Source organism: Hylobates moloch, unplaced genomic scaffold (genome assembly GCF_009828535.3).
Source record: "Hylobates moloch isolate HMO894 unplaced genomic scaffold, HMol_V3 SCAFFOLD_33, whole genome shotgun sequence".
NCBI classification, from domain to species: Eukaryota; Metazoa; Chordata; class Mammalia; order Primates; family Hylobatidae; genus Hylobates; species Hylobates moloch.
The window spans coordinates 374864-392821 of NW_026652308.1; the positions used below are offsets into that span (position 1 = coordinate 374864).

Genomic DNA, 17958 nt, shown 5'->3' on the forward strand with positions numbered 1-17958 from the left:
AAAATAGTATTCTACCTGGGCTCTACCCATACCTGGCAGCTGTATTCTCTTCCCCTTGAGAAAAATATCTCAGAACTGCAGAAGGTGAGCAATAACATCACTTGAAGTTCTTCGTGAGAGGCCGGGCTGCTTTGTACCTTAAGGGTTTCAGTGTGGAAAGATGAAGCCAGAAAGGCGTTATGATCAAAGTCTATAAAACCTTGAAGGTTATGGAGAGAGAGAACAAGTACCGATTCATCAAATCTGAGATGACCAGACCCCAGGATGGCCCTTAAAGTTTGAAAGAGGAATTTGAGGGATAAATTAAAAATAAGGATCCGTTCTCACACTGTGAGTTGTAAATTGAAGCAACTCAGTTCCTCAAGACATGGTCTGGACAAACATTTTTCAGGACATGGGGGAATGGGTGGTTACTCAAGAAATGTCAAATTCTTGGTCAGTAAGTGAATGGTGGATTAAGAGCCATTGGTAACATATCCCCACACTTGCAAGGTTGGCAAAAATACCTGGAACCAGTGCTGGCTCGTTTCCTCCATATTAGACAGGGATCTGTTAGAGAAATCTAGACCAAGCTAGCTGCAGCAAAATAAGGAATTTTTCTCAGCTTCCGTAGCTGGAATAGGTACTCGCGTAGCTCACAGGAGCTCAGGAAGAGCTGCAGGGGAGTCACATTCTGAAGAGTGGCTTGGGGAGGCTTAGCCTAAATAAAATCTTCATCACTCCCCAAAAAGCTCACCTGATAAAATACAACTTAAGTAAAAACAAGATGTCAGCTGGGCGCAGCGGCTCATACCTATAATCCCAGCACTTTGTGAGGCAGAGACAGGCAGATCACTTGAGCCCAGGAGTTTGAGACCAGCCTGGCTAACATGGTGAAACCCTGTCTCTACTAAAAGTACAAAAATTAGCTGGGTGTGGTGGCGCGTGCCTGTAATCCCAGCTGCTCAGGAGGCTGAGACACAAGAATTGTTTGAACCCAGGAGGCGGAGGTTGCAGTGAGCCGAGATCGCATCATTGCGGTCCAGCCTCCTGGGCGATAGGGCAGCTGTCTCTCTCTCACACACACACACACGTACACACACACACACACAGTCACGTCCTCAAATGCTACCTCAACTACTAACACTCATAAACACTCACCCTGGCACAAGATTGCTGCCCTAAACCCATCCTATGTTGGAATCAGACCAGAACTGAAGCTTCTTCTGTAGCAACAATCTCAAGAAATATTCTGATTGGTCCAGCTCAAGTCACTTGCAATCACCGTTTTATTGAAAGTAATTGTTAGGTTATCTGTCTTGCCTTGACTTTAATCCCAAGGGGCAGAAACTGACTGACCTGGGTCTTCTGTGCACCTGCCAGCAGCAAGAAGGGCATGGGCCCGAGATTGATAGAACCTACAAACCCAGCTATTCCCCTAGACATGAGTCACCTAGGGGAGCTCCTTAAAATGCTGATGCCCAGGCTCTACCCCCCCAGAGATTCAGATGTAGCTGCTTTGGAGTAGGGCCTGGCCAACTCTAATCTTTTTACATCTCTCACAGTGGTCTCCCAAAAGAATAAATCCCTCCCCATCTTGAGGCTTTGGGTTGCGCTCCCAGGTGCTTCACAGGCTCCCCCAAGCTCTTTGCTCTGTTTCTCCAGCTTCACCTCTTCCTTCTACAGCTGCACTTCAGCCTTTGCAGATCCTCAGGTAAAGCATACCTTGTTCCTGGCGTGCTGGGTGTTCCTTCTGCCTGGAGTTTTCTCCCTGCCATCCCCTCCCTTGCCCATCAACTTCCCCTGGCATACTCCTACTGGGAAAGCTGCTTTCCCCTCCCTGCACCCCAAGCTGGGCTGGAGGCCCCTGGCATCTGTGTTCTGTGTCTCCCCTGTCAGTCTGTGTTATGCTTTATTGAAAGTGATTGTTAAGTAATCTGTCTCGCCTTGACTTTAAGCCCGGTGCGGACTTGCTCACCACCATTGGAATGAATGGCACACACAGCACGCCAAGCATGGAGTTCGGCATGCTTGGCTTGGTATTTATTAGCCATTTATTGGGTGAGTACTTAAGCGTTCCCAGCCTCAGTTTCTTCATCTGCAAAATGAGGATGGTAATAGAACCTTCCTTAGCTGAAAGTTTCTAGAAATGTAAAGTACTTAGCTGGCACCTGACACAACGTAAGAATACGTCAAAATATTAGCCATTATTTTGAAAGACACCACCTTTTGTGGTAAAGGTCATTCACTCCTCACCTCTCCGTTAGCACTCATTTTTCTCTATTATCTGTTTCTACCAGCAATTCAGAAATAGGGACTGTCTTATTTCTTTATCCCCCAAGGTCTAGCCTGCAGGAGGTCCTGAATATATATTTGTTGACTGATGACTCGGGCCCTAGATTTGAGAACACTCTGTTCATACCTAGAAGCAGGCAAAGTTGGAGCCCCTGACTATCACTGCCCCTGAGAGGGCATCTGCCTTATGCAGAACCCTTTCAGAAGCCCCTTGACCCCTTTCCCCCCATCAAATAGCTACCCCCAGAGTGGAGAGGGAGAGAAGATGGAGGGGAATGCTCAGGATGGGACCTCCACAGCCAGTGCTGAAGAAAGGGGGCAAGAGTCATGCATGAGAGTGTCTCTGTCCCCAGATCTAAGCTGTAGCCTAGGGGACACCACATACTTGGTTAGACTCTATGGGGCTGTTTGTTTGAAGTCAACTACACTTTTGAGTTAAATGAGTTTCTATGGCGAATGGAGTGCTGAGTTCTCAGATCTAACGTTTTAGGAATTTTTTATTCCTGCAGAGAGTTGGGGAGTCGTTTAAAAGTTGGTTGGTTTAGCCAGTATAGATAGATTTCTCAAGGTCAGCACAACCCCATACTGCTCTAGCTGGGGCTAGATTTCTCATGATAGTCTAAACTGTGTGATGGCCAAGTCCCCACTTTGAAGATGTCCAAATTCAGCCTCAGACATTTCTCCTCGAGAGGGGGGGAAAAAAAAGCCCTTTGCGTCCCTTTCCCAAATTATTTGCTCATGCCGCAAGACTGGGGTCTCCTCCTAAAATGGCAGCCAGTCCCCGTCCCCCAGCAGGGACACTGGAACTCCCATGACCTGGGGCCTCTTCCAAGTTCTATTCAGTTGTAGTCTTGGAGTGACAATATTATCAGCCTGATCCTTACAGATGAAGAAACTGAAATGTAGAGGTTAAAAGTCCTGCTGCGAGAAGAACCTACTGGAAAAAAAAAAAAAAATTCTCAGGCTTTACAGCAAGCAAACTTCACTATGATTTTTACAATTCTGATTCTGTATCCCCTGGGGGTTATCTCAGTTGCTTCTTTAGGATGGAGTTTATGTTGTACATATATCCTGATGTGTCTGTATGAATCTTTGTCTTTTTGGGGGGAGGGTGGAGGACGGTTTTTTTTTAGATATTGTTCCTAAAAAGGAATAAATGCATACACCTGTTTGTCAAAACACCTTTGCTTTTTGTGCAACTGCTTTATATTAACAATACTTGAAAAAATAGCTTTGGAAAAAAAAAACTACTGTATGTAATGGAATTGCAGAATATGCTGCACATGTATTTTATTTAGTTATCCTTGCTTTAAGAATATTGGATGACATTTCCTGATGTGGGAGGGAAACTCCTTTTTTTTTTCCACTTTTAAATTGTAACATAGTTGAAGATTTCTTTTTTCTGTTCTCATTGAATGAAAAAAAAAAGTCCTGCTGTGAAAAGTCCACTCTTGGGCAAGGGCAGCCCCAGAAGGGCGTGATTTCTGGGCTTCTGCGGGCTGCATGGCCTCCCCTGGATCCTGAGCCCTGGACTCTGACCTGGACATGCTGCAGCAGTGATGGTAGTTAATTACTGTCCAGGTGACTTGGAATGTCAGTGATCCCTTTTCATTAGCAAGAGACTCTAGAACTGGCTGGTGAAAGGCAGACTCTAGCAAATGGTGTTAATTAGTGGACCTCAGAGGTGAAAAGGCCACTTGGTCGCCTCTGTGCAGCCTGGCACAGTGCCTGCTTAGCGTGCCCCGGTGGCCGCTGGAATGGGCTGCCGTTTGGTGATGCTGCAGAATAAATTGTTGGGTTGGGCCCCAGGACTGGCCAAGCTTGAAAGGAAGACCATTTTCGATGGTGGGCTTTCACTGGGAAAAGTGTAGCATTTTGCAGACCCATCCTAAAATGAACCCTGGTTTGGGGGAAAAATAATCAGAGCCTGTCCATCTGAGACCTAAATATTTCAGGGAAACACAGTGGCACCCCCACGTAAAGAAGAGTTGTGTCTGGCATTTCCACCTAAGGAAAGCACAGCTTCGTATTGCCCTTTTGCACAGCTGGCTGAGGTATGGTCCCCTTGTCTACCTGTTTTGTGGAAGCCAGATTCGTAAGTCTTGCTGCTGGGGTTGTGTCTTCACAGACATAGGGCCTTCTCCCCTTCCTTCAAACTTGCTCCTCTCCACACTCCCGACCTGGCAGCCAGAACCCCAGATGCGGCTGCAGCCCTGCAGCCCTGCGCTGCAGCCCTGCAGCCTGTGTGGCCTTTGCAGCAAGTGAGGACTGTGATAGTGCTTAAGAGAAATATCTAAATTGGATAAAAACCCAGAGGTGTTTTTTCCCCCAAAGAGCCAGATGGGCAGGCTTGGGAGTGAGGTGAGGAGGGTGCGGGAGGAATTGGTTTGACTAAAAACACTTGCTCAGGACTATTTGTGTTTCATCCAAAAGATGTCTCTCAGGGGAAGTTACCAGTCCCTTAAATATCACAACGGCAGCAGAACTGCGGGGCCCAGGGAACCTTGGGAAGGAGATGTTTTTTTCCCAGAAAAATAAGCGACAGAGTTAGGAAAGGTCACCATGCTGAAGCCCTCCCAAGTGCAGCCTTGCGGGCCTCGCAGAGAGCGCCAAACCGTCCGGCCCTGCGCGCCACGCGGACCGACATAGCCATATCTCTGGAGTAGCAGCTGTACCAAGGTGGCAAGATTAGGCCCGCAGGCCCTCAGCACGGGGGCGCAGCCGGGGCAAGTCTTCAGGAAGCAGCGAGGTGCTTGAAGGGGGTGCTGGAGGCAGCCCAAGCCCAGTCAGGATGGGTGGCCCGGGGCCACGACGGGCGGGAACCTCGAGGTGCGTTAGTAGCAGAGATGCAGAGAGCCATCCTACCCAGACCTAGACAACTCGGAAGTGGATTTTTCAGCCTCCTGCACCGGTGTCGCGTCTGAGTGCGACAGATGAGCCAGGGGGCGTCAGTGGAAGCTTGGGGTCGGCAGTCTGGTTGGAAAGTGGAGCTGGGATTTGCCTCCAAGCGCAGTTTTCTATTTGGATTGGATATTTGTGGAGGGGATTAAAGGGGCGCCCTGCCCCCACATTGTGCCCTGCGGCCTCCCAAGAGTACTGGGCCTGTTTTGCAAGGACAGCCGCGGGCTGGAGATGGCGCGAGGGTCGGGGAGGGTGGCGCGCCCTCTGATCTAGGGCCGTGGTTTTCCGAGGTCCTCACGGCGAGCGCCGCAGCCGGGCAGCCTGGGTCCCCGCCCGGCGGCCTCCCGCTGCCTCGCGGGCCTCGCTGAAACCCGAGCGCGATGGGGCGGGGCGCAGGCGGCTGGGGCGCGGGGCCGCGTCGACATTGGCGGGGAACCGAGTGATGGATGGCGAGGGAGGGGCGCGCGGGGGGCGGCGCGGGAAGGGGAGCGCGCTGGGCGCCCGCGGCCGAGGTGGACCGAGCCTCCCGGCTCGCTGCTCCCGCCGGCGGAGCGACGCTGCCCTTTCTCCGCAGCGTGATTTATTTTCTTCTCTTTTTTTTCTGAACTCTTCTTCCAGGGAGAGGCTAGTGGTAACAGGCCGAGCTGGATGGATGGGTATGGGGAGAGGGGCAGGACGTTCAGCCCTGGGATTCTGGCCGACCCTCGCCTTCCTTCTCTGCAGCTTCACCGCAGGTAAGGTACTGCCGGCCGGGCGCGCGGGGCCGGGTCCCTGGGCGGCCCTTCAATGCTGGGCCAGATGTGCGCGAGTGAGTCCCGGCTCAAGTTCTCCGGACCCCGCCTCCCATTTCCACGGGTCTTTGTTTCTCCCGCACCCCGTCGTGGGTGCGATGCCTGCCCTTGGGGACCCGGAGAGGGGCACCCTGCCCGAGTTGCAGTGAGAAGGAGCCGGGTGGGGAGGGCGCAGGAGCCGGGGGTGCCTCACTCCCTTCCCATTTTCCGAGAAAGGGGGTGCTGGGAACGTGCCTCCTAGGGTCTCGGGAAGAGGGGGAGAAGGGGAGGCACGCCCTCAGTGCTGGGGACACTTTCTTCAGCTCCTCGCCCAGCAATTTGCAAACCTGCCGGGTGCCCAGGGGTGGAGCCAGGGGCTCCCCTGAGGTCCCAGCCGAGTTCCCGACAGCCCCCTCCCCGGAGACCTCGTCCCATTTCCACCCATTTGGCCACGCGGGGACACCCACGGACTCGGCTCAAATGAGCTGGTGTTCCTGTTTGATAACTTTCTGCGTCGCCCCCTGTTTGTTTTTATTGTGTCAGAAAGGGAGAAAATTTCAGAATTAAAGCTGAAAAAGCCCATCTGTTTCCAATGAATCCCCCATAGTTTTTCACAATGTTTTTGGCAGATCGCTGCTTTCAAATTCCTCCGAGCCCGGACCTCTTGTTTTTGTTGGGGGAAGGGAGACCAACTCCACAGAGAAGCATTTGTTCCTTCCCAAACGCTCCAGTTTCTTTACTTTTTTTTTTTCCTTTCGGGGGGAGGGGGGAGGCATGCAACTTAAATCCCCGGCCTGTTTTCTTTATGATGTTTCATAAAACTTTATTTCATTTTTGCCATATGCTGCTCACAGCCAGAAAACGCCAGTTAAGCCCTTTATACCCATTTTTTTCTTGCTAAAAATACAAATAAACACAATGTCACGGGCCAAATGGCCCCCCCGGCGCAAAGCGGGATCTCCCAGCCGTTTCCATTGTGTTTGCGGGGTTCAGAGGTGTCTTTTAAAAAAAATTTCAGCTTGTTTCACCCCACAGCCGGGCGTGGAGCCGCAGCCCCTGCGCACCACTGAGCTTTGCAAGAAAGGACTTGAGTTTAGACTCGGATTGGGTTATTTTGATTTGCTCTTCAGCCAACTGGGTTTCAAGGAACTGGCAAAACTGGGCAGGTCTGGCTCGGCCTGGCTGCGAGTTGGGGCTCCCAATGGGCGGACCACGCAGACAGTGAACAGTAGGGAGCGAGGGATCAGTTTACCCCCTAGTCCCAGCCCTGCTCCTGGCCCCCAGCGCCAGCTCAGACTTGTGCGTCCGGCTTACTCAACCACTGCGCACCCCGGGAGGGTCCCAGAGAGCCGCAACCTGCTCTCCAGACCTAGGTTCCATTAGGAGGCCTGACCGAGGACAAGATGTCGGGGGAGGGATCTTGGTGTCCCCCAAAAGTACTCAGCTTGGAATATCAAAACCTCCACAGGGGATCAAACAGCAGGGTGCCCTCTCCCTACCCCCAGTGTATTAAAAAGACAGTTTCTCCACCTACTTAAGAGTCTGGCTGAACAGGCCAATTTGGTTTCCTCCCAAGAATTCAAAATAAAAATAAAAATCACCCTATTTAAAAAGAAGTCAACGTTTTGGAAAAGCAGGAGTTTGCAATTTGTGTTCTTGGTTTGGTCTAGATAAAGATCAAGCCCATTGGAAGTTTTATCAGATGGGTTGATAAATGGCTTTTGTCCCTTGGCTGCCGTGGGGGATGTGATGTCAGCTCAAAGCTGAAATTGAGAAGAGGGGCTTAGAGGCCCTTAAAACAACACCTTCCCGCTCTTAAAGCTGCAGCACTTGTTACCTTTTGGGGCTAGAGAGGAAAGGAAGGTCTGGCAGAAGTTCCCAGAGGTAGGAGGCTGCATGGCCTGAGTGGTGGTGCTTTTGTTGTTTCTCGATTTATTTCTCCATCCTAAAAACTTTTATTTCAAAGCATCCCGGCATAGGCTGAGGAACACTGGTAGGTTATATAAGTCACAGCCCAAATTCCATCACTTTTGTTTCCAAGAAACCCATTTCTTTTTGGCATCAAGGCCGGTAACTAAAACCTGGCCGATAGAACTGATAGCTGCTCTCCTGTCATGCCAGCTGGCTAATGTTTCTTCTCATTTGAGGGCTTGACAGCTGCGTTTAGTCAAAATTGCCCACCTTACTGAAAACTGAGCTTCCAGTATCCCAAAATTAAATATACTGGGGGCTCCAAAACTTGTGTGCTCTAGAAATGTGGGTCAAAAGACAGTTTCTTAAGTAAGGGATGAAATGGGAAATTTCCACAACAAAGAGAGACTGTCCCATTCTTTGATACATTGACCAGGAGAGGGGCCACTTAGGAATAAAGTTAGAAAACTTGCAGATCTGATGGAGAGCAAGGTGGGAGATCGAGAAATAAAGCCCCGGCAAGTGCAAGGCATCCAGACACATTGGGGGCCCCTGTGTGCCTTGGCCTCTCCCGTTGAAGACAGGTGGAAACTGGCCGAGCAGCTGCGTGAAAGCCTGGGTTTGTTCTGTGCTCGTCAGCTTGAATGGCTGCCAGGAGTAAGCCTATAGGAGTGCAAATGAAAGTGAACATAGTTAGGTGGAGAAAGATACCTTCACCTCAGCTACACTGAGAGCGTTTGTGTGTTTCGAGTGTTTGCATTTACTTACTCGATGTGGATGGCCAACCTCCTGGGTTCCTGACTCAGTGAGAACTTTCGGAGCCCTCTAACCAAGCCCCTCAGGCAGACCACAGCCTGGTGAAGAGAAAGGGGCCCTGCACTGTCAAGCGGGCTGGAAGGGTGTCTGTTTAGATGATTCTTTGGAGACAGCACAGGCAGACAGTGTCCACGTCTACCTAGGAAGGGAGGCCAGAAAGGATTCTTAAAAGAGCATTCCACAAATGGCATCCTACTCAAATCACAGTTAATAGATGGCTTTTTAAACTTTGAAGCCATTGTGACTTTTTCGAAAAGATTTCTAAGAGAAATCCATGCAGGCATTATGTTTCCGACATGTCACCAGGCTTCCTGTTCACTATGTATGGGTCCTGTACTTCAGCACAGTGGTCCTCAAAGTGTGGTCCCTGGACGAGCAGCGTTAGCCTTCCTTGGGAACTGGTTAGAAATGCAAGTTCTAGGCCCACCACAGACCTATAGAAGCAGTTCCTCTGGAGGTGGGGCCCTGCAGTCTGTGTTCTAGAGCAGGCCCTCCAGAGAACTCTGATGCATGCTCAAGTTTGAGGATCGCTGTTCTAAGAACTATTGCACTCCAGCCTTTCTTTGTTCCTTCTTTCTTCCCCTTATACTTTTAAACTGCAGCTGTTTTAGAAATGTTAGTCCTCGGTGGGTAACTAAGGTTTGGGGAGACCAAGACCCTCTGCAGTGTCCAGGCACACCTGTGTCGCTATAGAAATGAGACCGTTTCTATCAGAGCTGCTATTCAAAAATGCATTGGCCGGGCGCGGTGGCTCACGCCTGTAACCCCAGCACTTTGAGAGGCCAAGGTGGGTGGATTGCTTGAGGTCAGGAGTTCGAGACCAGCCTGACCAACATAGCGAAACCCCGTTTCTACTGAAAATACAAAAATTAGCTGGGCATGGTGGCATGAGCCTGTAATCCCAGCTACTCGGGAGGCTGAGGCAAGAGAATCGCCTGAACCAGGGAGGTGGAGGTTGCAGTGAGCTGAGATCACGCCACCGTACTCCAGTCTGGGTGACAGAATGAAACTCCGTCTCAAAAAAACAAACAAACAAATGCATCAGCAGATCAGCCTGCTTACCACACTATTGCTCTCGCAGTAGGACTTTGTGTCCCAAGGGGAGAGTGTCTTAGTTTGTTTGGGCTGCTGTAACAAAATACCATAAGTGGGTGGCTTATACATGGCAGGCATTTATCGCTTAGAGTTCTGAAGGCTGAAAAGTCCAAGAGTAATAGGTGCTGGCAGATTCGATGTCTGGTTTGTAGATGGTGCCTTACAGCTCTGTCCTCACAGGGCAGGAGTGAGGGCACTCTGTGGGGTCCCTTTTATAAAAGCACTAATCCCATTCTTGAAAGCTCCACCCTGATGACCTAATCACTTCCCAAATCCCTCCTATTTCTCATACCATCACTTTGGGGTTAGGCTTTAAAAGGTGAATGTGGAGTTGATGTTCAGTGGCAAGAACCAGCCAGCTAGCGACCAGTGTGTGACGGCATCTGCAGAACAGGGTATTGGCTCCCAGGGAGAGCACACACATGAAATTCTACAGATGGCCAGCCGCTAGGCCCTGAGGGCGAATTGAGGAGAAAGGGAAAGGCTCTCTGGTCTTGTGATCTGAAGAAGGGAAAGGTCTTTGCGAGGTTGGAGAAATTGCTAGTAGTCACTCCAGCATTCAGAGGATGGGAGCTGGGGAGAGGTGATCTGTGGGCACAGATAAGGCCACCCTATGAGATGGAGAAGAGGAGGCCTTGGAAGATAAGAGCCTGAAGGTGGGGACCAGTTTACATGTTGCAGGGAGTGTAATTCCTGCTAGTGATCTTGTCTTTGGTGAAATGTGCGAGGCCTAGAACTGGGCAGAGAACCCCAACTTTAGGTTTTGGTTGAGTAGCAGTCGGGCCATGCTGTTTTGCTGCTTGGCAAAAATTCAACCAGCCTTAAATTGAAGGCAGTATTTCTTTGAAAGTAGCCAGCTTATCCCAGTTTGCCCAGGACTTTCTTAGTTTTAAAACTGGAAGCTACATGTCCTGAGAACTATCCTCAGTCCCTGGCACACCAGGACAGTTAGATAAAACCCTAGTTTTACCCTCTCCTGTCCCCTGGACTCATGCCTAGCCTGTACCAGTCCAGATCCGTGAAGTCCTGGGTGTGAAGTGGGCCCCTCCAGGTAGTCTAATCACCTGGGGCCGTGGGTCCTTCCTCCTCCTGGTCCTGCCTGTTCCCTCTGTCACCTTGCTGCCATTGCAACAGTGGATAGGCTTAGGACCTGCCTGCCTCCCCCGATCGTCGCCATGGTGCCAAATGAATCACTCTGAAACTCCTGCCCAGGAGCTCATGGCTGCTCATGGCCTGCTTTGGAGCATCAGAAGGGAGGGCCTCTAACTCCCGGCCCCCTACTTTTCCCAAGCTCATTTCCAAGGCTTCCGGCACATCCCCAAGCCCTGGGTCACCCCTTTCCTCCCTACTTGACTCCCCAAATGCCACCCCACCACACCACCCCCGGCCGCTCTAAGGCATTGCTCTGGACACTGCCCACCACTCCAAGTTTCACCACTCCAAGCTCAGTGCCGTCTGCAGGGGTCCAGTGCAGACCCCCCGATGCCAGGGACACCTGTTACCTTGGTTGCTGACAACTGAGCTACCTCCTGGGCTTGGTGCCTCATGGGCCTTACGTTTTTGTCCTCTTGTAAAGCACCAGTTCTGTTTATAAAAGCAGGAACCTCATTTCTGTTTCTATATGCCCTTTTCTCCACCCACCCCAAGCACACCCACATAGCCCTGGGAACTACAGGGCCCTTGGGTTTTTGTGTGTGTTTCTGTTTGTTTTGGGTTTTGCTCAATGGGCAAAGACCACAGGATTTTTTTTTTCTTTTTTTCCAGATACTCAAATTTTTTTCCAAAATAATTTTTTTCTGGTTATAAAAACAGTACTCATTTTTAACTCTGAAGGCTGAAAGGGACAAGTAATAAAATAAAAATAACCCAAAATCCAACCTCCCACAGACAACCATCACTAAATGAACATTTCACAAACCTCTTTCAAGATAAAATACCTTTATATTCTTCTCTCCAAAGGAGAATCATTTGAAGGAGAGTAATAATTTTTAAAGCTCTTTTCATTGAGTGGCCACACTGTAGCAGGCGTTCTGCTAAATGCCTTAAGGCCATTCCTATGAGGATCATCGTTCCCATTTCACTGATGAGGAAACACAGCGTCAGAGAGGTTGTCCCGACATTGCACACACAGCCAGTTGCATGGCAGAGCCAGAAGTAGAACCCAGACCCCTGCCCTTTTCCCATGCACAGATTTTGGATAAATATGTCATTAAATTTGCCATGTAGTGCCAGGCTCAGTGGCTCACGCCTGTAATCTCAGCACTTTGGGAGGCCGAGGCAGGTGGATCACTTGAGGTCAGGAGTTTAAGACCAGCCTGGCCAACCTGTCTCTACCAAAAATACAAAAAACTGGGCGGCGGCGGGGGCCAGTACTGGACCCGGCAGGATGAGCGAGGTGGAGGCGGCAGCGGTGGTGACAGTGGTCCCCACAGCGACGATGCCCGGGGTGGTAGCGGTGGTGATATCAGTGCCCGCAGGGAAGCCGCAGAAAGCAGGCGGTGGGGCAGGCGGTGGCAGGGGCAGAGCCGCCTAGGCCCGCTGCTGGGACCCCCTTGGTGCCTGGCCCCCGCACCCCTGGCAACCCGGCGACGGTGGCCTCAGAAACCCCTGCCCCCCACCCTCCATCCCCCCACCCCGGAGTCACACGGACAAGCCGGTGCTGCTGGCAATCTGAGTCCTGGGCAGTGTCAAATGGTTCAACGTCCGGAATGGTTACGGATTCATCCACAGGAATGACACCAAGGAAGATGTCTTTGTTCACCAGACAGCTATTAAAAGAACCCCAGGAAGTTTCTGCGCAGCGTTGGAGATGGGGAGACTGGAATTTGATGTCATGGAAGGACAGAAGGGCGCAGAAGCCACTAATGTAACTGGGCCCGGGGAGGTGCCCGTGAAGGGCAGCCGTTATGCCCCCAACCGATGTAGGTTTCGCCCATTCATCCCCCGGCCTCCCTCAGTTGCCCCACCACCCATGGTGGCAGAGATCCCTTCAGCGGGGACAGAACCTGTCAGAGAAGGGGAGCGGGCCAAAGACTCCGGGCAGCAGCCTGACGACGGCACCCCCCACCTTTCTTCTACCGATGGTGGTTTGTGCGAGGCCCTCGGTACCCCAACCAGCAGCAGCCTACAGAGGGCACTGACGGGGTAGAGCCCAAAGAGCCCCATTGGAGGGGCACCAACAGCAGGGAGGTGAGCGGGTCCCCCTACCTCGATTCTGGCCCAGGCCACCCCAGCCAGCCTACCAGGGAAGGTGGGGATGGTGAGACCAAGCCCAGCCAAGGTGTTGCCGATGGTTCCCAGCCTGAGTCCCAGGGCCCACGAAACCACCCCGACTTCCAGCGGAGACGGCAGCAGGCCCCGGCCCCCGGCAGTCCGCATCCCGAGACCTCAGCCCCTGTCAACAATGGGGACCCCACCACCGCCATCCTGGAGTGATTCCAACTCAAAGGACACCCAGAGCTGCCATCTGGTATCTGCCAGTTTTTCCAACTGACCTATACCCTACCCAGTACCGTATTCCCCCTTTCCCGTAATTCATGGCATCAAAACACCAGCTTTTCGCCTTTTCCTTGAGACTCAGGAGGGCTGAAGCAACAGCCTTTTGCTTTTTTTTTTTTTTCCTTCCCTTATCAAGGGTTGAAGGAAGGGACAGAGACACCAACCCCCTCCCCTAACTCAGGCTGAGACGGAACCAGCCAGCTCTTAACCTCCTCCTGGTTGTTTTTCTTTGCCCCCCGAGTTTATTTTTGTTTTCTCCAGGCCCCCAACCTCTGAAGCCATTTTATGATCTGTCATGTGCCACCTGAGCCTCCAGTAAAAGCAAAAACAGGCTTTCCTGTGGTCTTGGAAAAAAAAATACAAAAAAATTAGCTGGGCATTGTGGCATGTGCCTGTAATCCCAGCTACTCAGGAGGCTGAGGCAGAAGAATTGCTTGAACCTGGGAGGTGGAGGTTGCAGTAAGCCAAGATCCCACTGCTGCACTCCAGTCTGGGCAACAGAGCAAGACTCCATCTAAAAAAAAAAAAAAAAACAAAACTTACCATGTGGCATATTGGACTCTGCACTGTGTGGTATAGAAGACTTGAGATGGGAGACAAGAAACAGACTTTGGGGATATGATGAGGATATGCGTTTTCCAAGGATCTAGCATTTTTGCCTCCTCCCAAAGGCCCTCTGCCTCTTGCTCACCATGGCATAGCATTCTAAAGAGGACGATGCCACCCAGCCACAGGAAGACAAGTGGGCAAAGTTGTCATTGTGCACATTTTCCCAAGTCAGATTTATGTCTGTTGGGTTTTGCGTATGTATTCATTTCATGCACCATTTCGCTCCAGCCAGCAGAACACCCGATTATAGTGATGCCTCTGCACCTAGGTCCCCGCAGAAGGAAGCCCAGTTGCTCCCTGTGCTAAGAAATGCCACATGAACAGACCCACACGTGTGTGCTCAGGCTGGGCAGGAGCCTGGCTGGCTTGCATTTGCTGTTGCCCCGCACGCGGAAGGTGAAGGCGGAAGGCCTGCCTGCCGGCAGCTGTGAGGGAGAAAAGCCACTTCAAAGGCATTTAGACCCGCAGGCTAAGCGGAGGAGCCCAGGGTCACTAGAGGCAGCGCCAGCGCTAGACTCAGGGAAAGGGGTTATGCCTGAAAGCTGGAGGACCAAAGTGTTCATCTGCAAGCATCATTTACATGTGGAAAGTTATGTCTGCCTATAATCACCTATCTTGTGGAACTCGGAGTAGCTTATCTAACTCTGCCCTGAGACAGGATGGTGCTGGCATGGAATCCTATGTCCAGCCCTTGCCAGCCGAGGGCCCCTCTTGCCTAGAGAAGCTATCAGCACCCCCGCACTGAAGCTGTTTGTGGCCTTGGGCCAGAGGGGAACACCACACTCTCACACCATCCTACTTGCCCGTGGTCTGCCTCCACGTGGCCCCAGGAGGAACTGGGGGATGGGAGGGCAGTATGGAAAGCTGAGGTGTGCCCTTTCCCTTGGCACACGGTGTGGTTTCGTGCAGCCACTTGGTATGAGTGAGGCTGGGGCAGAGCAGCCCTGGCTGGGTGTGACACGGGCAGTACCTCCTGTCTGAGCTCCGTGAGTGGCATTCGGCCACTTTTGCCCATGCTCACGTGGCCGTGAGTTACCCCTCCATGACCCCAGCACCCCAACTGACCCCCACCTCCACAGTCAACTGAGGTTCTCTGAGAAGCTCCCTCTTTCTCCTGTGGCTGGTTTCTAGAGAAAACCTCCTAGAAAATTTCCAGTGGATTCAAAGGGTGGGAGCCACATTGGAGTCACAGGTTCCTTGGGACATTCTTGGGCTAGACTCAGGGAGGAATGCCTTTTAGAAAAGGTGACACATTCTGGCTGCTTGTAGGTTAAAGGTAGGGTCTGCTGCACCTGGTGAAAAATCCTGCGCTCACCTGGGTGTGTTCCTTTCGGTATCTGATGCCAAACACCTGGATGTTTACACCAGGATGACAGAGTGAAATTCCTGCAGGAGTGACACAAACAGGCAGCCTCAGGCATCTCAACTCAAAGAGACTTCCGAATACTGCTCTGGCCAGAGTTTGCCACATATGTGTGGTAGGTCTGTCTGTTGCTGTCCCCTGTGAGATCCAGCACTGAGGCACGAAGGACAGGAGAGGGTGGGGAGGGGTGGCAGCGTGAGTCTCACTGCGTGTGAGCTGGCCAGCCCCCTGGCTCAGTGCTCCCTCCTCCGCCCCCTTTGAACAGGGGTCATGCCATGTTGCTAAGAAGGGCATCTCAGCGTCTGCTGCTCAGGCTAGGTGGACAGTGAGGAAGGGGACATGGGAGGTCTGAGGCTTCAAGGCTGGTGTGTCCACAGGCGCTGGCAGTGATTTCTTTTTTAAGCTGCTCTCCCTCCCTTCCCTCCGCCTGCCTCCATCCTAATTGAAGCCATCGCCTCTTCAGTTACACTGCTTCCTAAAATAGTGTTCTGATCACGCCCTGGGTGCTCACAGAAAATGCTTCAGGGGCTCCCTGCCATCTATTGGAAAAAGGCAGAAATCCTTAGGCTGGCGTGCCAGGGTCCAATCAGAAAAGCAAAACACACCCGGGATGTTTCCGCAGAGGGAACCTCATGTAGGGCATTGTTATGGGCATGGGAGGACTGAAAGGGCAAAGAGAGACCACTGAGACAGACAGTGGCGGAAGCAGCTTCCACCCCTGCAGCCAGAGGGACAGAAGGAAGGCAAGCTTGGAGGAGGGCCCGGGACTGATGGCGAAGAAGGGCTGTTGCTGGGAAGTGGTGGGAGAAACAGCCTTGGGGATAGCAGGTAAACCTGTCTCCTGCCTCCCACCTTCCCTTCTCCATCTAGTGTCCTCTTGTGGGGAAATTTAACAGGGAACCCAGTGACGAAAGAGATGGGGTTTGCAGAATCCCTGCACCACAGAGCAAAGTGGTTTGAAGCTGAGCGACATTTGCTTCCTAATGGGCACAGGTGGCACTCTAGGTTTCCGTGTCTGGCCCCAAACTCCTGGCTACACTGTGACCAGCCAGCATGTCACCTCCTGCCAAGCTCAGTTGTTCTGGAGGTCCCTGTCGTCAGATCTTTGCCCTGCATCACCCGTCAAATTCAGGACCTCGTTGAAATGCTACTTCCCTGATACCTTCTCGTACTTCCATTCTTAAACCTTTGTTGCTGTTAAGTGTTAAGATGAAACATGTTTGCTTTGTATTCTAGAAGTTTATGCGATTGACCATACCTGTGCGCGGAGATTAACTGGGGTTTGTTCCAGAAACAGCATTAATCACAGTGCCCGGCACATAGAAGGGTCCAGAACTTGGAGCAAGTAATTGAACTCAGGCAGTTCCCACGCAGGCCACAGAGTTGGACAAAAACAGCTTGACCCTGGGGCTTGCACTCAAAATGAGCCTTACCCCTTTAAGAGAGGGCAAGTCTTTTCCCTCTCCGGCTCACCCCACCCCTCCTACACAGTAACTGAAACCTGATCTAATCCCTTTGCACGCGGGTAATTTATTGGTCTGTCTAGCTTTTCTTGGTGGCAAATTGCATTGTCTTTATTCCTGGGTTCAGGCTCTGCAGCGGCTCACTGCATTCCTAGGACTCCTTTCTCAGGGTCAATCCTTCACACCCCCTTGTGCACTGCAAAATAAGTCTCATTGGGCTTCTTTGTTATGCAAACAGGGCAGTGGTAATCAGGCTATTATTCTGAAAGATTGGGCTTGATTAACAGTTCAAAGGAGGTCTCTGAAAGCAGCTAGTGCCTCATTGGTGCATAAATATTTTCATCCTGCCAGCGTTGGTGCAGCTGGTGCTCCAAGCGCCCCGCCCTATCTTTCTGATTCTCAGAGGTGCTAGGTTGCTACTGAAAGGAAGAGAACTAAGTCAGACGTGCTGTGTGGCTGTGATTTTTCTTTCTCTCTACCTTATCTCAGTCCATGAGGAAAGCAGTCTGGAGCCCCCCTCCCCCGAAAGAGTGAAATGTCACCTACATGCATTCATGTGGGTTGTGGGGCAAGTGCATCTCCCGGGCACAGGGTCCTGGGTCGGAGGTTTAAAAAAGCATCAAATCTCTGATAGGGGCCAGGTGTGGTGGCTCACGCCGGTAATCCCAGCACGTTGGGAGGCCGAGGCAGGTGGATCACCAGAGCTCAGGAGTTCGAGACCGAGCCTGGGCAACATGGAAACCCCGTCTCTACTAAAGTATAAAAATTAGCTGGGCATGCTGGCGCGTGCCTGTAATCCCAGCTACTTGGGAGGCTGAGGCAAGAGAATTGCTTGAACCTGGGAGACAGAGGTTACAGTGAGCCAAGGTCCCACCACTGGACACCAGCCTGGGCGACAGAGTACTCTATGTCAAAAAATAAGTAAATCTCCTGATAGGCTTTGGGTATGGAGTATGGACGCCAGGACGAAGATAGGGGTCCCCAACCCTCAGGAGATTGACATGCAAGTGGGGAAGAGGCCGCTCAGCGGCCACCTCCTAGAGGAACCTGAGCTGTGCAAGGGCAGATGGGTGACACTGACAGTCCAGTGACGGCCAAAGAGAGGAGCAGCTGGAGGGACCAAGAAGGTGGCGCAGGGAAGCTGAGGGGCCATCCTCAACAATCACAAAGCCGCCCTACTTCACCCTTTCCTATGTGACTCTAGACAAGGGCCAGGGGAAGTCCCTGGGATGCCGCAGTGCATCCACAGCCAGAGCTG

The 17958-nt window shown here is 51.7% G+C and overlaps 1 protein-coding gene and 1 pseudogene across 3 annotated transcripts in view; both read left to right on the forward strand.

Annotated features, from left to right (window-relative positions):
* The window catches only part of LOC116463317 (repulsive guidance molecule A), a 46099-nt gene that overhangs the window by 10738 nt on the left and 17403 nt on the right, over window positions 1-17958 (forward strand). The window contains exon 2 of one of the 3 annotated variants that reach the window (XM_032146362.2): window positions 5794-5909. In XM_032146362.2, coding sequence (XP_032002253.1) covers window positions 5794-5909 — 116 coding nt within the window. Of the gene's footprint in view, window positions 1-5572; window positions 5910-17958 lie in introns of those variants that run through there. The other 2 variants (XM_032146361.2, XM_058434583.1) reach the window with 2 other exon arrangements.
* LOC116463318 (Y-box-binding protein 2-like) lies at window positions 12154-13202 on the forward strand (annotated as a pseudogene).